Below are 20,770 nucleotides of genomic sequence, written 5' to 3' on the forward strand. Positions count from 1 at the left end.
CTGCTTGAAGACTGATACATTTCTAACTTTTGCCAGTTCCCATGAAGGGTCACAGACCTGAAACGTTAACTCTATTTCTCTCTACACAGGTGCTACCAGACCGGCTGAGTATTTCCGGCACTTTCTGTTCTCCTAAACTAAGATGCCAATCACTTTACGCCATTGAATGGAGTCTCCTTTACTAAGATGGCGATTACTATACGATCCAGAATGGAGTCTCCTTCACTAGGATGGCGCCACAGAATGGCGTCTCCTTTACTATCATGGCCAAGGCGCGGCTTCACTCATTTTCCCGTTGCGCCCTGCGGTGAAGTGCTTTGTGGGAAATATAATGGCCGCTTCCAGAGAGTGAGGAGTGTCAGAAACGGCTGCGGGTGGATTACTGATGCAGATGCTCTGTATCGTGGTTTGTCAGCGGAGGTCTGATCAGTAGGTGGCGGAGATTACCAATAACATTTTGGGAATGTAAGGATTGGCGTTTTTTTGTGAACTATGTGTATTCAATTTAAATAAAGATTTATCCCATCTTTTCCTCAAGTTTTCTGCTGTCTGTTCGTTGTTGGGGTAACTGCCTCTCTCCCTTCCCCAGCCCACCAATGAAACTTCCCCTAAGGTCTTTCTTCCCCACCCAATCCTTGAACCCACATTTTTAGTTTCTCTCTTATTTCTCATTCTGACCTCATCTTGCCCATGGGACCCACCTTATTCACATCAAACTGCTGACCATCTAATTTCTCTGGTATTGTCAATAATTCACTTTCCACAGATACTATCCCATCACCATCAAATCTGGTGTTACCACTCCTCAAAAAGTCCACCCTTGACCAGTGATCTCTCTAAATTTTTTTGGTGTGCATGGCCTGTTCATTTGAATGCTCAGTACCTTTAAAATTTTTTGCTCAGCCGTGCATGTGTGGTATCTTAAAGGGTGGCGCAGTGGTTAGCACCGCAGCCTCACAGCTCTAGCGACCCGGGTTCAATTCTGGGTACTGCCTGTGTGGAGTTTGCAAGTTCTCCCTGTGTCTGCGTGGGGATGCTCCGGTTTCCTCCCACATGCCAAAGACTTGCAGGTTGATAAGTAAATTGGCCATTATAAATTGCCCCTAGTATAGGTAGGGAAATATAGGGACAGGTGGGGATGTGGTAGGAATATGGGATTAGTGTAGGATTAGTATAAATGGGTGGTTGATGGTCGGCACAGACTCGGTGGGCCGAAGGGCCTGTTTCAGTGCTGTATCTCTAAAACTAAAACTAAAAAAAAAACTAAACTTGTGAGCAGCTGGCATTCTACCTTCCTGCGGCTGTGTGCGTGCACAACTTACAGGGAACATTGCCATCAACCCCTCTGTCCTCGGAAACTATTGCTCCATCTCCAAACTCCCTTTCCTCTCTAAAGTCCTTGATGAGTTGTTGCCTCCCAAATAAGTGCCCATCTTTTCCACAACTCCATACTTGAATCCCTCCAATCAGGTTTCCACCCCACCACAGTATGTAATGGCTCTAATCAAAGTCAAATGACATACTGTATGACTGGTAAACTGTCCTTGCTCAACCTTCTCAATCTGTTTGCAACCTTTGACATGGTGACCACACCATCCTCCTCCAACACATCTCCTCCTTTGTCTAGTCGAGTGGGCCTGCCCTCTCCTGATTCCATTTTTCACTGTCCATTTGTAGCCAGAGAATCATCTGCAATGTCATCTTTCCCCTGCACTATTATCTCTGGAGTCCCCTAAGAATCTATCCTTGGCCCCTTCCTTTTTCTCATCTACATGCTGTCCCTTCATTACATCATCCGAAAACACAATGTCAAGTTCCACATGACATTGGCAACACCCAGGTCTACCTCTCCACCACCTCTCTCGACCCCACATGGTCTTGTCTGATATCCAGTACTGGATGAGCTGAAATTTCCTCCCAACTAAACATTGTGAAGACGGAGACCATAGGTTTTGGTCCTACCACAAGCTATATTCCCTAGCCACTGATTCCATCCCTTTTCCTGGCAACTGGCTGAGGCTGAACCAGACTATTCGCAATCTTGGTATTGTCTTTGACAGAGATGAACTTCCGACTGTAAAACCACTCTATCACCAAGACCGGCTACTTCCACCTCCATAACTGCCTGACTCCGCCCTGCCTCATCTCTCTTCTGTTGAAACCCTCATCAATGTCTTTGTTACCTCTAGACTTAACTATTCCGATGCTCTCTAGATTGGTTCACTAGATTGATTCCTGAGATAAGAGGGCAGTCCTATGAAGAGAGATTGAGTAGGATGGGCCTATATTCTCTAGCGTTTAGAAGAATGAGAGGTGATCTCATTGAAACGTATAAAAATCTTAAAGTGCTTGAGGGGTTGTTTCCCTTTGCTGGAAAGTCTAGAATGAGGGATCATTGACTGAGGGTAAGGGGTCACCATTTAGAACTGAGATGAGGATTGGGAATCTTTTGAATTCTCTACCCCAGTTGGCTGCAGCTGGTCAGTCAATGGGTATATTCAAGACTGAGATCAATAGATTTTTGGACAGTAAGAGAAACAAGGGATTTGGAGATAGGACAGGAAAGTGGAGTTGATGCAGAAGTTCAGCCATGATTTTTTTTTATTTGTTCCTGGGATATGGAAGTCGCTGACGAGGCCAGCATTTATTGCCCATCTTAATTGCCCTTGAGAAGGTGGTGGTGAGCTGTCTTCTTGAACCGCTGCAGTCCATGTTGTTGAATGGCAGAACAGGTCGAGGGATTATATGGCCTATATCTGATTCTTTTTCTTATATTCTTGAGCCTCCTTGCCAACTTCCCATCTTCCACCCTCCATAAACTTGAGCTCATCCAAAATTCTGCTGACATCCTAACTTGCACCAAGTCCCATTCAATCATCATCCCTGTGCTTGTTGACCTGCATTGGCTCCTGGTTTGGCAATGCATCGATTTTAATTTTCAAATGCCACCATGGCCTTCCTCCTCCCCATCTCCATAACCTCCTGCAGCCCTACAACCTCCGAGATCTCTGCGCTCCTCCAATTCAGGCCTTTTGCACATTTCCAATTTTAATTGCTCCACCATTGGCAGCTGTGCTTTCAGCTGCCTAGGCCTTAAGCTTTGGAATGCTCTCCTTTTAGAGATGCTCCTTGAAACCTATCTCTTTTGGTCATTTGTCCTAATAACTTCTTTTATGGCTCAGTGTCAACTTTTGTTTGATAATGCCTTGGGATATTTTACTATATCAAAGGTACTTTATCAAGAGGGGTCTGGACAGTGCAGATAGGGAGAAACTGTTTGCATTGGCAGAATGATGTAGAGCCACAGGACACCGATTTAAGGTGATTAGCAATAGAAGCAACAGTGACATGAGGAAAAACTTTCTTATGCATTGAGTGTTTAGGATCTGGAATGCACTGCCTGAGAAAGTTCAATCGACGCCTTCCAAAGAGAATTGGATAATTATCTGAAAAAAAAATTTGCAGGGCTACGGGGAAAAGGCAGGAGAGTGAGACTAGGTGAATTGCTGTTGCAGAGAGCTGGTACAAACACGATGGGCTGAATAGCCTCCTTCTGTGCTGTAACCATTCTATGATAAAGGCAAGTTGTTGTTGTAGGGGTATGCAGCCAGAACTGATTTCAAAAAAGTAATGTCCTGATAAACCTGAGAGGGGTCTTTGAGCAGGTGACAGATATGGTGGATGGAGAAATGCAGTGGATGTGTATATGGGCTTTCAGAAAGCCTTTGACAAGAAATCACACAGACATAACTGTTGAAAATTTAATGCTTTGGAATTAGGGGTGAGGGCAGAAAAGGGGAAACCGAGAGAGAAGTTCTGATGAAGGTCCATACCAGAAAATGTTAACTTGTCTGCTCTTTCCATAAATACTGTCTGACCTGAGTGTATGCAGCAATTTTTGTTTTTGAGTTGGAGTTAACGGCATTTTTACTGTGTTGTTTGAAGGGGTGGCATTGCCTATGGGGTTGTGTTCTGGGATTGTTTCTGTTTACATCAGTGATTGGGATATAGGGCTCGAAGGAATGATGTTCCGATTTGTAGCTGATACTAAAATAGACGTAGCAAATAATTCTGTAAACGAAAAGAATTGCATGGTGATATTGGTAAGATAGTGGAATGGACAAAATAGTGGCAGATGGAATTCAATGTTGTAAAGGTGGTACATTTTGTAACCAAAATGTAATATTTATACTTTGGGCTAGCTGTACTAGCTCAACTGCCTAATGTTGGATGATGTGGAAGAGCAGAGGAATTTGGGCGTTCAGGTTCATAAGACATTAAAAGTAGCACCTCAAGTGGACAAGGCCATAAATAAAGCTAATAGAATACTGTTTTTATGGTAAGAGATAGAGAATATAAAAGTTGAGATGCAATGGTGAATCTATATAAAATCTTAGGCTACACTTACAGCGATTTGCACCATGCTATCGGGAGGATGTTGAGGCAATGGAGAAGGTGCAGTGCTCGCTAGGATGCTCTGTAGTATGAGGAAATACAAATACAAAGAAAGACTTGAAAAGTTGGAGGTGCTTTTGTTCGGAGATTGATGTGATTTGATGGTGTTTCAAATATGCGATGGGACAAAGTAGATAGAAATAGAATGTTTTCAGTGATTGAGGGTTCTCAAACAAAGGGAACAGAAAAAGCTTAACTGTAAAAGATTTAGGATGGAGAATAGGAGAAACTCTTTTTACGGAGGTTTATGATGCTTTAAAATGCACTACCAGAGTTGATGATTGAAACGTGTCAACATTTAAGAAGACTTACTTTCCAGGTTCACATTGGCTTTGTGGGCAGGAATATCGAGAATATCAGAGCCTGGCAGGAATATCGAGAACATCCTCTTCCTTCACATGAGAAATGATTTTAATCTTATATCTCTGTCCCCATATTCTTTTATTCCTCTTTCCATAATCTGCCTAATTTGTTAACTGACTTTCATACAGATGTGCACATGCAGGGATATGCTAATTCAGTCCTGATTAGTCATCCAAACTGGGATCTTTCTGGTCTTTATGGCTGAAGAACTCAGTAGCTTAACTATGCAATTTAGTTGTTTAAATTAATAATTTGAATGTTTAGATTTTCCTAATATTATGGTAAGAGTTGATATGTTTATTGTAAAAATGTATGTTATAAAGAAAACAACTTGTATTTATATAGTGCCTTTGACTTCCTCAGTAGACCCCAAAGCACTTTGCAGCCAATGAGTTATACTTTGATAAATACTTTTAAGAACTTTATCAATGTTAACAGTTGTAAAATATTTTCTAAATAAATAATTTTATTCCTAGTTGGTGGTGATGATGATGACAAGAATGTTGTTCAGATTGAAGCCTGCGACGTGGAAGCAGTGTACCCATGAGATCCATACTCTGAGATGGAGAGATACTCACGACTCGCGGCTCCGACTAGGTCTACTGGTTCTGCAGAAAAGCTGGTTACCTGGGAACATCAACAAATTCAGTCTCCCATTCATCAGGCTTTTAGCCACTAAAAGGGTAAAGTGATTTATTAAATTTTTTAATCCAGTGGTTGTTTCTACTCTGATTTACCACCATGCGTACAATAGATGTCTAACCATTAAGTGGAAGTTGTGGGCATCTATGGTAGTTCATGTTTTCTGACATAGATTAATGAAATAATAAACATTTTCTCCTTCCCATTTAGAAAATTGAAATATGCCAATTTCTTTTTGAACAATGTTGCATTTTCCAGTTATGTAGTATAGAGTTAATAATTGTAAGTTACACTTCAAACGTGACTAAACTTTATACTAGTGTTGGAAAGTCCATGCTATTATGCAAAATGTGGCATAGAAAATGAATTACACTTCAATACTGGTGCGTATGGAGACAGCGGGTATCAGTATAGATAACTGTCAAACATATAGTTGATCACTGCTATATGTACAAAGAGTAGAGATGTTTCGTACATTGTACGATAATCATGCTTAGTGAGCACCAAACTGCACTAAACAATCCAGAAATAATTATAATTACATTAAGAAGGTGAGCAACCACCATGCTGAATGGTTTGGCTACATATATGGAGAAGATCCTCCTGGATCGGCCGTCCATGTCTCCGCTTTAAAGACGTCTGTAAACGCGACATGAAATCCTGTGACGTTGATCACAAGTTGTGGGAGTCAGTTGCCAGCGTTCGCCAGAGCTGGCGGGCAGCCATAAAGACGGGGCTAAAATGTGGCGAGTCGAAGAGACTTAGTAGTTGGCAGGAAAAAAGACAGAGGCGCAAGGGGAGAGCCAACTGTGCAGCAGCCCCGACAAACAAATTTCTCTGTAGCACCTGTGGAAGAGCCTGTCACTCTAGAATTGGCCTTTATAGCCACTCCAGGCGCTGCTTCACAAACCACTGGCCACCTCCAGGCGCGTATCCATTGTCTCTCGAGATAAGGAGGCCAAAGAAGATGGAGAAGATCCTCCTCATATGAAACATGATTAAAGGAAAAGTAATTTGGTGAGATTGCACCTAGAGTGTTATTTCCAGTTTCCCCCACTCAGACACAAAGTAAGTATCCAATTTTGGGAGATCAGGAGAGTCTGATGCTGTATTAGGGGAGTTGTAGATTTTCTGGATGAATGAGCTGAGATGGGCTCACTGACCATTGTAATAAGAACAGGGTTTTGTCGTGCTACAAACAAGGAAAGTTCTATATTATGTCTTTTTTTACATGGCTTTAGCTAAAAAGGATAAAATGTGTTTTAATATTGGATTTGGGGATCTGAATCTTAAACAGAGTTCTTTTGATTTTGTTAACCATTGCGCAAAACTGACCAGTGAATATTCACCATTTTCTTGGAATGAAAACAGCCAGGTGGTTGTTTTTGTACCTTCACACCCTTCGCATGGGAATAGGAAGGATTAACAGTCTGTCAGATCGCTACATTAAGCAGAATCATGGCAATAACCATTTTATACCAGTCTATAGCATGATTAGTTCTATATGGCAAAATGATTTTATGGGCTCATATGACCTAATATGAAGAGATGGAAACCACCCACATCCACCAGACTGATTTCTTGCTGTGTTTTTCTGCTTCTGTGTAATTAACATACCTGAGAATAAATATAACTGTTAACTTTAGTTTGAACATAATGGTCTGGCAAAGTGGTAGTTATTGCCGCTTTCAGTAGGTAAGTGCCAGGCATTCCATATATGTTATATTATAAATGGGTAAACAGGAAGGTACAAATGAGAAAACTCAGTATGCTAATGGAAAATGCCGTTTTGCTGCCAACACCCGTTAAGTGTTAAGAGGAAACCAGAATTGTAACAGCCATCCTCGTCATGATCTTCTGATTATCTATGCAAGAAAAAAAGACAATACAAGCGGGAAAAATATTTTTTATATCAGTAGCTAAAATAATATTAAAGGTAAATAAAATATTAGTAGGAAAGTGAAGTAAATTTAACTAATTATCTCCATTGCAATCTGAGGTAATTTGTGTCTCATTAAATAGATGACTTGTAAAGAACAATTAAATGTATCTTGGTGCACCCTGTTCCATAAATTTGGAAATCCACACCAAAGACAAATTACAAAACTTATTAATCTATCACTGTGTAGGACTTGCATATAATTTTTTTTAAATGTGGCTTTCTCATTTTTTTTTTCCAGATTAGTATAATGAAAATGGCTGCTTTGCTTTCGGAGGAGCTGTGTCCCATTGCTCTGTATTAGTTGTGAGTGGCACCTCACCTGCAAGATATAGATACCTTTTCTTTCCTTACATCTCCTGTGGAAAACTCTTCACATGGCTCAAAGGGAATCTTAATGGTTATATCTTGGAGCCACACGAATGAGAGCTGCCAATTACATACCAGTGTGGCAAACGGATTTACCAGAAATCCCATTTGTTCAGCTCAACGACCTAATGTTAGCTGTTACAGAGACATGGTTGCAGAGTGACCATGGTTGGGAACTGAACGGGCCACGATACTTGACTTTTAGAAGAGATAGGCAAAATGTAAAAGGAGGCAGGGTAGCCCTGATAAAAATGGAATAAAGACAGTAGAGAGAAGGGATGTTAGCTTGGAAAATCAAGATGTGGAATCAGTTTGGGTGGAGCTAAGAAACAAGGGGCAGAAAATTCTGAGAGAGTACTTTAAAGGCCTCCTAACAGTAGTAGTAATGTCGGGCAGAGTATAATTCAGTAAGTTAGAAGTGCATGTAAGAAAGGTAAAACAGTAATCATGGGGAACTTTAATCTTCATATAGACTAGTAAACCAAATTTGCAGTAATAGTGTGGAGGGCAAGGACATCAGTCACTATCTCCTGCAGGGAACCAAAAAGACTAAACATTACGCTCATCATGTTTGCTAACAATCTGCTTGATGTATCCATCAATTGGCGAATGATGGGAAACTTGGAGAAGTAGTCTGTAATCAATAGAAAATAGTCACCTTTAACAGTAAACAGGTCAGTGGCTATTCTTGACCTGTGACGGAACATCATGAGGATGAAGCGGCTGCTTATTCTGATGTTCTTGACATGCATTACACATCCTCACTGTTCGCTCTATGTCATTGTTGATTCCTGGCCAATAAACTTTCTCACATGCAAGTCGTCTTGACTTTTCAGTGGCCATGTGACCTTCATGTAATTGTGTAAGGATGTCTTGATGAAGCGTTTCCGAAATCAACACTTGTCTTCCTTTAAAAATAACGCCACTGGATATTCCTAATTCATCATGATATGGCCAAATGGTTTTGAGGTCTATGGGAATCTCTTGCACTGTATCAGGCCAACTGCTGATGATGAGCAGCCATAATGTCTTTAGGACAGGATCTTTGGAAGTCTCTCGGAGCTCTTCACATATTTTCTGTCCAAATCGCATTAGGTCAATATTGTACACATCTTCCAGATTTATATCTATTTGTTTACTTGCACATCTAGTAGACTGTCTTCTCGTTTCTTGGGGTTGGGTAGTCTGTTCAATGCGTCAAACGTAACCATGAGATTTCCAGGTTTATATTGAACCTCGCAATCGTACACCTGTACCTTAATAGTCTTTGTAGTCGAAGTCGCACGCTGGTGAATTGTTTTTGCCAAATCATTGCCAATGGCTTGTAATCAGTCTTGACAACAAAGCGTTTGCCAAATGGGTATGTATGAAATCCAGTGATACCGAACACCAAGTGCTAAAGTTTCATGCTCGATGTTCAAATAGTTCACCTGAGTGGGTGACAAACTTTTGGAAGCGAATGCAATTGGTCTACCTTCCTGCAGTAGACATGCTCCAAGACCCTTTTGTGAAGCATCTACCTCAAGTGTAGTTTCTTTCCTTGGGTCATAATATTGCAGACATGCTTCTGCCGAAAGTGACTCTTTTAGTGAATCGAATGTGTGCTGATGATCTTTGTGCCACAGGAATGGCATATCTTTCATGAGAAACTCACACAGTGATATTACTTTCTGAGAGAAATTCGAGATTTAGGATGCCAACAAGTTAAATAAACCATACGTCTCTGTCAATCTTATCTTGAGGAGTAGGTATTGATTGATTGTACATTCTCAACTTTACTGGGGTCTGGACGTATTCCAATGTCAGAGTAGATAGAGCCAAAAAAGTTGATGTGATTCACATTGATAGCACATTTTTTGCTATTAAGGGCGGCACAGTGGCGCAGTGGTTAGCACCGCAGCCTCACAGCTCCAGTGACCCAGGTTCGATTCTGGGTACTGCCTGTGTGGAGTTTGCAAGTTCTCCCTGTGACCGCGTGGGTTTTCGCCGGGTGCTCCGTTTTCCTCCCACAGCCAAAGACTTGTAGGTTGATAGGTAAATTGGCCATTGTAAATTGCCCCTAGTATAGGTAGGTGGTAGGGGAATTAAGGGAAGGTGGGGATGTGGTAGGAACTTGGGATTAATGTAGGATTAGTATAAATGGGTGGTTGATGGTCGGCACAGACTCAGTGGGCCGAAGGGCCTGTTTCAGTGCTGTATCTTTAAAAAAAAAAGTACGAGACTTCTTTTCTAGCTGTCTCCATTAAGATGCAAAGATTCTTGTCATGCTCTTCCTTGGTACTTCCCATGACTGTTATGTCATCTGCAATGCAAACACACATCAAGGAACACCCTCAGTGATGCGATCCGTATGCTGTTGGAACAGGTTTTGACTTATTGACAGACCAAACCGTAAAAAAGCAGTACCTTCCAAATGGTTCTGAAAGTTGTTAGCGCCTGTGAACCTTCAGAAAAATGGACTGACCAGTATCCATGTTTCACATCCAACTTCGAGAAAAACTTAGCTCTCACAAACCTTGGATTTAGCTCTTTCAAAGTGGGTATTTTGTGAGGACATTTTTTGAGTGCTCCATTCAGTCTTCTAGGATCTAGACATACTTTGATGGTACCGTCTTTCTTGATTATAGTAATTATAGAACTACACCAGTCAGTGTGTTGCTGAACACGGCAAATGATCCCTTGCTGTACCATCATGCCAAGCTCAGCTTTTAGCTTGTCTGTTGTGTGAACACTGCATTTCCGTGGTGGATCTATGGAGGGAACTACATTGTCTTTCAAATGAAGAGCAGCATCTCCTATAAAACTGCCCACGGTGTCAAATCTGTGTGGGTACTTCTGTTGTAAATCCTGAATGGACTCAATGGGGTCACAGTTGCCTTGATTGTCTACGCTTGGTGCTTTATTGATCTCAAGATTTGTCAGGAGTTCACTGCTGCTGCTGGACCATTGGTGTCAACAACTTGTGGTGACCATGCAGCATTTCCATATCTGCACCTCAACTTCAATGCGCCTATGCAGCATATTGGTGAATGTGCAGTAAGTCTAGCTGTTGTTGGCTGCAACATAAACTCCCACCTTGCTAGGTAGATATCCTTGAGTATCCACAGTGGTAAAATGTTGGCGCTTGTCCCAGTGTCTATCTTCAGTCATAGCTTGTGCTTGCCACTCTTGTTTGGACATATGATTTCAATGGTAGTGAAGGCTTCCAGCAGTGTGATTGCATCCATGTGGTATATGACAGTCACCGTGTGAAAGCTTGTTCACTTTCAGGGCCTTCTTTGCTGTCCAGGTCTTTGCTACCTCATGACATGCCTGTGCTTAAACTGGTGTTGGTGAAATCTTCTTTGTTCTTGCCACTAGGCGGTATCTGTTTCTTATTGAACTGTGGCTTGCCGTGGCTTCTGACCACTTCTTCACTGCCAGATTCCCTGCACAGTTTTGTCCAGTTATCCCTTTAGACCACACGCCTTGCAGGTGTCTCTGAATGCAGGACCGTTACGTGGCTGGTGCATCAGACCGCACTTGCTGCATGTCTTGCCCTGTCAAGGTGTCTTGGCTACCTCACCTATGGTTGTTGCTGCTCCAAGTGCTTGTATGTGTTGTCTGCTTGCAGCTATGGCTTCGTACATTTTGCCATCCTTGAGACTGTCAGTGCCATATCCTTTTGGCTTACCAGGCAGATCATTTTGAAATGCTTCTATTGGAGTTGATGTTATTACCAGCTCCATTATTCTCTCGGAAAATTCTGTATCTGAAAAATCACAGTGTTTCCCTTTTTCCTGACACCTACTGATAAACTGGTTTCTTTGGGCTGTTGTCTAAAAGCCATCAGTTCCAATCGATGGATCCTGAAGTTGACCTTGATTTTTGGTTGGTCTTCTAAAGTTGTCCAGAGTTTCGATGTTTCTGACAATCCAGAAGTGTTGATGCGATGGAACCCTTCATTGCCAATCGCAGTCTTTATCTTAATTGCTTGCTTGTCGAGTTCTGTGACTGTAAGATCTAAAAAGCATAGCGCCATATGCTGCCTGAAGAGTTGGAACTCGTGGAAGATATTTGGAATCTTCTAGTTCATTGCTGGGTATTTTGTGGTCAGGTGGCAGATCTTCTTGCTTGCAAGAATTCTTCTGCCAGAGCTTTCCCCATTAATTATTTTCTTTTAATAAAAACAAGAAATGCTGGAATCACTCAGCAGGTCTGGCAGCATCTGTGGAAAGAGAAGCAGAGTTAACGTTTCGGGTCAGTGACCCTTCATCGGAACTCTTTTCTTTTAGTAGCTTTCCTTGTAGGAAAAAAGCAATACAGGTCTGCTGTGCCTGCAGCGTTGGACCTCTGCCACACCCTGAGCTCTATGGTTCCAGCACAGGTTTTCAGCCTCTGTTCGGGGAGACTCTGCCCACAAAGCACTTATGGTGGGAAAGCCACGATGGGTAATGGCAGTGCAGTATCGCAGCCCCGACTTGAACCAACTCTCTTTCCTTTCTTTGAGTCTGATTACTGCCTCTCCTGCCAGCTACTGTTCGAATAAACTAGCTCCTTTGTTTACTCACACTCTCCTGGAGTACCGATTTTGAGGGTGGTCTTTGAATCTGACCCTATGTTGTGCCACCACTGCTTCCTCTAGAAATATGCAGTGTTGTTCCAGACTTTATGACTTTCCATGGGGGAAACTGTCATCCTTGATGTTGCGCTTGAGATCTCTGTCCCGCGTCAAACACAGCTCTTAGCACGCTGAGTCCCTTTGCAGCACTGCTACCCTGTTGTGTTCCAGTGCCACCATATTGTGTTATTGAGTTCTCAACACAAACATACCAAACACTTTGAAGGATGAATGATAAGTTGAATGAAGGGTTCTTTATTACAAAATAACAGAATTACAGGAGAGCTCCAATACACATGCTGACTAACACTGTGCCAACTACTATATAACATGTTGGCTTGCATTACTTCCTGTGATGTATACCAAACTATTTACATATTCAAAAGTATGTTAACTAATGCTCTAGCAGTTATAGCAATATCCCAACAGATGCTATTGGTGGATAGTGTAGAAAACTTGCCAGTGCTTCCATAGCCTCTGGTCCCTCTTGCTTAAAGGATGGTTGTGACCTTGTCAGTGGGTGCAGCAGAGCTGAAAGTAGACAAGTTGGGCAATATCCAAAATTTTGATTGTAGGTACAAATGCATTGAAATTGAAAGCAGACAGCTGCACACACTATTTTCTCAAAGATTCACATATATAAGTGAAGTGCAGCTGTGGACTCTGAGAAAGGCTTTTCTGCATGCAGATTAGAGGCTTCAGCAACAATAACTTGCATTTATATAGCACTTCTTACATAAAAATGCTTAGAAAAGGAGAGATCAACAGCATGCTGAAAGCAATGGAAGGGAAAGACCTAAAGTTTTTTTTTTGGAGAATTTGAAAGGTAATAAAGTAAACTAGCTTTGAAAGAGAGATCTAGCAGTTTTGGGTGTAATGACTGAAAGGTGGAGTGAAGAGTGTGGGGATGAGCAGTAATTCAGGGTTAGAGGAATGAAAGGTGCAGGTGAGGATGCAACCATTTTGTATGGGACAGCATTTGGAATACCATGTTCTAGATTAGCTGAAATTGTGAGGGGCGGAGACAAGGAGGTTGGTGAGGAGAGTACTTGCAAGATCAGTCCTTAAGGAGATGACTGCTTGGTGGACAATGGTTTCAGCAGCCGTGGTGGTGAGGTTGCACATAAGCAGGCAATGTTGCGAGGTGGAGGAAGATGATTTAATAACGGATTGGTTTTGGAGTTTAAAAACTCATTTTATGGTTTTTATTGGCATGCTGCTTTAGGTATACACTATTTTTCAAACTATTTTTACTGTAGTGGTGGATTGCACTGAAGGAAAAGTGTACCTTAAATTGACTAATTTACATCTGGGATTGAGGTTGCATCCTTTGGTACCAATTTGAAGATCTCACTCAGCCAGTACATCTTGTTAACTGCCCATTTCATATTATTCAGAAAGAAACCTTGCTATTCCCAATTTGTTTATTTTCCTGCCACCTCCCCCACCCCCATTCTTTTTTTAGTTCTTTCTTCATCTGTTTGATCTTACTATTTATGTGATTCTAAATCATTTCTGGGGGCTTGCAGTTCACCTGGCCTCATCTGCTCAGTACCCTAAATATGAGCTTGACCTTTGCGTTATTGCATTTCAAAAGTAATTCATTGTCAATCACCTTCAGACATCCTGAAAGATATGATAAGGAATTATGTAGATACAAACTCACTCTTTTAAACAGCCTCTCAGCATCTATCCTGTCAAGCCCACTCAGATCTTATATTTTTTAATGAGACCATCTTTCATTTTTCTATTCTTTTTCTTCATTAATTTTTTAATGTCCCAATGGGACAGGCATACATCTGAAAGAGGGCACCTCTGACAGTGTAGCTCACCGTTCGTACCGCACTGACGTAGTAACTAGATTATAAATCCAAGTTCCAGATTGTGGCTTGAACCTAAAAACTTTAGCAATGAATGCTACCACTAATATTTAAAGTGGCTCATGGAGACAATAGCTTTGAATATAGAAATCAACCTCTATTTTGCTGATGGTGGTAAGTTAAGGTTTAAATTTTTAAAATTTCTGCCCTCTTTTGAAGTTATTCCATGGCAAATACAATTCCACAGCCCTCTGCAGAGTCTCGAGGACATAATCTAGGCTGACACTGAAGTCTTCCAGGGTGCTGTGTGCAAGCTACCTTTTGTAAATTTCTGTTTCTCTTATTCAAGAAAGGTAAACATAAGATTGCTCCAGTGAAAGAAAAGCTGGTGAAGAAAGAAGTGGAGATAAAGCAAAGAATGACAGTCTCTGAACTTGCAGAAGCTATGGGAAAAGATACAGGTAAATCTATAAATATGATTAATGTAATTATACTAGTCAAAACACGAGAGGTAACATGATTGTAGAATGCATTGGAGCAACAACCAAGTCCAGTCGGGTGTGGGTTCTTGCTCAGTGTCTTATGCAATCACTGAGCCATTTCTGCCATCTCACATACCCTACAAGTCTCTGGTCTATTGAGCAGAATTCTGAATACCTATGCCAGCCTAGTCTCGTTATTTTGCTGGCAAGTCTTTGGATTTCAGTTGCCTTGTCTGAAGCAGTAAAAAGCTAGTCTAATGATGACCATGAAACCTTTGTCGATTGTTGAAAAAACCCATCAGGTTCAGTAATGCCCTTCAGGGAAGGAAATCTGTCATCCTTACCTGGTCTGGCCTACATGTGACTCCAGACCCACAGCAATACTCTCTGAAATGGCCTCGCAAGTCACTCAGTTCAAGGGCAATTAGGGATGGGCAATAAATGCTGGCCTAGCCAGTGACGCCCACATCCCATGAAAAAAAACAAATTTTAAAAAACTTTCAGGGAGTTTGTATTCAGCTTTGCTATTTTTACCATTGCAGACACCCCAGGGGAACTGGAGACTTGTGTGTTGAGGTTTTCCATTTCCACATGCCAGACAGTTATTTTCTGCCCATTTACTTTGTGACGGAAATCACACCTGCCAAATGGAAACATATTAATTTTGTCATATGGGACATTACTTGAAACTTTTTTACTGGACATTGCAAAGAACTTGTTTAAAAAGACAGAATTGAACAGCTGAAAAGATGATTGCACATTTGCATTCTGAAAAGACCAGGACTAGCCCAGAGACAGTTGAATAGAGTGACAACAGAAGTGCTCACTGATTCAATTAGCGAGATGGGTTTTGTCAATAGTGATGATCAAAAGACACCGACAGCTTTTGACTTTGTAAGAGACAAAACTCCACCCCCCCACCGAGTATGTCTGGGAGGCTCTGAAATCCAACCACCCTCCAAGAAGTGGCTGTTTCAAAAAGAGATGGTCACGTGACCTACCTGCTGGTAAGACTGGGGCTTTTTGAATTGTGCCACACAGAAAGGAAAAAGACTGCAACTGGACTGGCAGAAGAAAAGTCCCCCTCCCTCTCTCTCTCTCTCTCTCTGTCTCTGTCTCTCTCTCTCTCCAGAAAAGTCCCAGGGAACCCACAGTGGAAGCTTAGACATCAAGACTTCGGCCTTCTAGTACCAGTGAAACAAGTCTGGAATTGTGCACATGGCCCCAGCGAGGACTCCCAGACCTTAATTTCAATCAAGGACATTATATCAAGGACAAAGAACAGTACCTGTATTCCATTTATTGCCAACTCTACTTCAACCCCCCTCCCAATTCTTTCTTCCCCTCTGTATCTATTTGTGTGTGTGTTTCTCTTGTATGCATGCAAGTGTGGTTGCGTTGCGTATTTTAGTAATTTTAACCAGGTTAGAGTGATAAGGCTAATAAACTAACATCTTTCTTAAATCTAAGAACATACTGTGTAATTGGTTCATTTACAATTGGAATGAGAGTGCAGTGAGCAAGGGCTCAATGAAGTGGTAAGCTAAAATCACTGTATTTTAAAAGATAAACCCTGTTATGGCCAAACCAGGAAAAGGGCAAGAGGGGAGCCTGAGACTCTTTCCTCCCCCGGTCGTAACAGAAATCTTGGGGCTCTAGTCCAAGATTGGACCTACAGACAAATGAGAAATTAGAAGTAGCAAATTAAATTTATCCCAATCAAAAAGAGAAAAGACAGGTTTTCTTGTGGTTTGTATGCTAGAAAGCTAACATGTTTGCGACCCAAGCCAGTACCTCCCCAAGCCAGGATGAAGTCGGGATAAGTGAAAGGCATTATCTCTGGAGGAGTTGAGGAATATGGCTGAGCAGTGTTTGCTCACTTTCCGTGCCAAACGATCAGAACTTCTAAGACTAGTGGCCAACCATTTTTCCCTCAAATCTGAAGAATCAGAGGCTGGGTTAGAATTAGAGTCAGACAGGGTAATATCAGCAAAGATACAGTTGGGACAGAGGAAACTTGAATTAGAAGACAGGGAAAGAGAGAGAGAAGCGAGAGAGAAAGAACTTTCCAGAAGGAACAAAAGGAAAGGAAGCTGAAGCGGCTTGAGTCGGGTGGGGGGGGGGAGGTGGCGACAAAGTAACCCCAGTCGAAGCATGGCCAATATGGAGAATACAAGTAATTCGGGATCTTGTGCTGAGCTTTTGAAATTTTCCCAATTGATTCCAAAATTCAATGAGGGAGACATGGAAGCATTTTTTGTATCTTTTGAAAAACTTGCAAGGCAATTAAAATGGCTGGCTGAGAGCAGGACTCTCCTACTGCAAAGCAAGTTGACAGGAAAAGCCCATGAGGTTTATTCCTTCTTGCCAGACGAAAGTTCATCAAATTATGAACTGACTAAGAATGCTATCCTCGGGGCATATGAGCCAGTACCGGAAGCCTACTGCCAGAAGTTCTGAACCCTCCGGAAACAAGGTGATCAAACATACTTGGAGTTTGAGAGGAGTAAGCAGCTGGCTTTTGACCAATGGTTGAGGGCTCTTAAAGTGCAGCCCACTTATGAAAACCTCAGAGAGGTGATTTTACGAGAGGAATTTAAAAACTCTTTCCCCCCTCTCTATAAAGACCCTTGTGGAGAAACAAAAAATACATAGAGCAAGGCAAGCCACAGTTCTGGCTGATGAGTTTGCTCTAATATACAAGTCAGTTCCCCAGGGGAAAACCTTTCCTAGTCACCTCCACAAACCCAAAAAGGACAAAGGGTGGGAAGGTGATAGGAGCCCAAGCAGTCCTGGGAGAGAAAGAAAAGCTGGACATACAGGAGGCCCTCCTCAAGCCAAAAAGGTTGGTGCTGAAAGCAGGAGTGAGACCTGGAGGCCTGTGTGCTTCCATTGCAATAAGGCAGGTCACCTCAGAGCTGACTGCTAGAAGCTATGGGGAAAGCCTATAGGGTTAATCAGGGCACACCTGCCCAGTGGCGAAGAGACCCTGCTGGAAAGCACAGCTGAGCAAGCTGTGGTTTTAACTGCAGCAGCAGCAAGACCCAGAAAAAAATTACTGCTGTGAGTGCAGGAAAATTTAATCGGACCCCTGAAGGTTATCAGGATTTTGTATCCAAAGAGAGAGTAACCCCATACCCCTCGAGTGGGGCAAGTAAGCCCATAGTCATACTCAGGGATACAGGAGCCACCAGATCCCTTTTGCTGGGAATAGGCATGACCTTTCCCCCAGACAGTGCATTAAGTACCAGAATGATAGTAAATCGTATTGGAGGGCAGTGTACGCTTGTACCTCTACATCGGGTGCACTTGGAGTGTGACCTAGTTTCAGGACCAGTGACCATAGGGATTGTCCCTAGTTTGCCTGTGGAAGGGGTTGACCTGCTCCTGGGTAATGACCTGGTGGCGGTGAAGGTGGTAGCTTCCCCAGTAGTGTTAGAGACACCGAAGGAGGTCAGAGAGACAGGGCAGTGACAGGAGACGATCCCATGCAGTGCCCCTGAATATGTACTGAATCGTGCCATGGCCAAACCAACTCCCCCAGAGGAGACAGATGACCATGCTGTCTGTCTGTCTGTAACTTTCTTTGGAAAGTTAGAGGACCCAGGGAATAGATTAAATAGATCTCCCCTAGATGAGGCTCAGCGAGCCGACTCAGTATTGAGAAGGTTAGCACAGGCTGCCCAGACTGAAATTGAAGCAGACGGAGTCCCTGATTGCTACTATTTAAAGAATGAGGTACTGATGAGGAAATAGAATTCTCCTCACAGACCTGAGGACAAAGTGTGGACAGTGGTTCAGCAGTTGATGGTTCCACAGAGGTACCAAAGAGAAATATTAAGAATGTCGCATGAGGTTACAATGGCTGTACATGTCGGTATACAAAAAACCAAAGCCCGCATAAGACAGCAGTTTGACTGGCCAAAACTCCACAAGGATTTAATGGAGTACTGCAGAACTTGCCACGTGCCAGGTAGTGAGAAAGCCCCAACCTGTAGTGAAATCTGCACCCCTAATTCCTGTATCTGCATTGGGGAAGCCCTCCGGCAGAGGGCTGGTGAATTGTAAGGGACCCCTGCCGAGAACAAAAGAGGACAGGCAGGCACAGGTCTGGCAGAGAGTTAGTGAGGAAGGGGACAAAGAGGACAGGTTAAAGGAGGTCCAGGAGGATTCCCAAATGAAAACCCCTACAGTCCGGTCAGCCAAACCCGAAATGTTGGAAAAATTAGACCCCACATCCTCCTATGTATATGCAGACAACAGAAGCACCCTAACAGGGCTGCTAACAGCATTTGCAGAAACCTGCAGGGACAAAGAAAGTCCCCATGAGGGCAGAGAAACCGTGAGGGTGATGCCTCACCTAGTCGAAGTGCCACAGGGACATGCAGTGGAATTTGGACAAATACCTGCAAGCAGGAGTGTCTCAGAGGACAAAGGGAAGATTTGCAAAGGAACCTCCCCAACAGTCAGGCGAAAATGGAACCAATAATATCCTGAAGTAAGCAGCACTTCGATCACTCACCAGAGCACTGAAAGTGAGGTCAGAGTGGATCCACACACTGCGGAATTCTATGATCAGAGCTCAAACCCAAAGCTAATTAAATCCAACAATCTGTCTACAGACCCCAACAGGAACAAAGGAACCCTAGACAATTATGGAAATATGCAAACATTGAACCTCTCCAAAAATCACATGTTTATTGGAATGCCCATTCCCAACTTATTGCAAGCTGATATTAAAGAAGCTTTAAACCCCTTGGGCAAAACATAACTATCTCAGACCCACCTCAAGGGAAAAGGGACAGTTTAAAGCAACACTGCTACAAAGGAAAAATCAGGCTGAAACAATTTCTAAGATTTCTGAATGAATGAGAGTAATGCATCTGTGCTTTCCTCCATTTTCTCTTCCTTCTAACTTGTAATGAAATGCACCCAATATTCCATTTCATTCGACGTGGGGCGGAGATGTGACAGAAATCACACCTGCCAAATGGAAACATATTAATTTTGTCATATGGAGCACTGCTTGAAACTTTTTTACTGGACATTGCAAAGAACTTGTTTAAAAAGACAGAATTGAACAGCTGAAAAGATGATTGCACATTTGCATTCTGAAAAGACCAGGACTAGCCGAGAGATAGTTGAATAGAGAGACAATGGGAGTGCTCACTGATTCAGTTAGCGAGATGGGTTTTGTTAATAGTGATGATCAAAAGACACCGACAGCTTTTGACTTTGTAAGAGACAAAACTCCACCCCCCACCGAATATGTCTGGGAGGCTCTGAGATCCAGCCACCCTCCAAGAAGTGGCTGTTTCAAAAAGAGATGGTCACATGACCTACCTGCTGGTAGGACTGGGGCTTTTTGAATTGTGCCACACAGAAAGAAAAAGACTGCAACTGGGCTGGCAGAAGAAAAGTCTCTCTCTCTGTCTCCAGCAAAGTCCCAAGGAACCTACAGTGGAAGCTTAGACTTCACGGCTACAGACAAAGCCCCTCTTCGGCCTTCTGGTACCAGAGCAACAAGTCTGGAATTGTGCACGTGGCCCCAGCGAGGACTCCCAGACCTTAACTTCAATCAAGGACAAAGGACAGTACCTGTATTCCATTTATTGCCGACTCTACTTCAACCGCCCCCCCCAGCTCTTTCTTTCCCCTCTGTATCTATTTGTGTGTGTGTTTCTCTCATATGCATGCAAGCATGGTTGCGTCGCATATTGTAGTAATTTTTAATTGGGTTAGAGTGATGAGGCTAATAAACTTACATCTTTCTTGCTTAAACCTAAGAAAACCTGTCTAATTGGTTCATTTGCAATTGGAATGAGAGTGCAGTGAGCAAGGGCTTACTGAGGTGGTAAGCTAAAACCTGTTACGGCCAATCAGGAAAGAGGCAAGAGGGGAGCCTGAGACCCCTTCCTCACCTGGTCGTAACAACTTTAATAAGCAAAAAGCACAGAAGTGGAACATTGGCCGCAGGGTTTAACCTTGGACATACATTAAGAAAATGCCAAATGGTCTTTACAGTTAAGACTAGCAGGTCATGGATCATGTTCATGCTGCTCCTAGAATTCAGTTTTAGGGCATCAGTGATTGAATTATT

The 20,770-nt window shown here is 42.6% G+C and overlaps 1 protein-coding gene across 2 annotated transcripts in view; it reads left to right on the forward strand.

The window, feature by feature from the left end:
* Nucleotides 1–333: 333 nt before the first annotated feature.
* The window catches only part of mtif2 (mitochondrial translational initiation factor 2), a 63,022-nt gene continuing 42,585 nt past the window's right edge, over nt 334–20,770 (forward strand). For both annotated transcript variants that reach the window (XM_068044916.1, XM_068044917.1), the window contains exons 1-3: nt 334–465; nt 5,295–5,501; nt 14,538–14,649. In XM_068044916.1, coding sequence (XP_067901017.1) covers nt 5,304–5,501; nt 14,538–14,649 — 310 coding nt within the window. In that variant the 5' untranslated portion in view covers nt 334–465; nt 5,295–5,303. The remainder of the gene's footprint in view (nt 466–5,294; nt 5,502–14,537; nt 14,650–20,770) is intronic.

This window comes from Heterodontus francisci, chromosome 13, assembly GCF_036365525.1.
Source record: "Heterodontus francisci isolate sHetFra1 chromosome 13, sHetFra1.hap1, whole genome shotgun sequence".
Classification (NCBI taxonomy): domain Eukaryota; kingdom Metazoa; phylum Chordata; class Chondrichthyes; order Heterodontiformes; family Heterodontidae; genus Heterodontus; species Heterodontus francisci.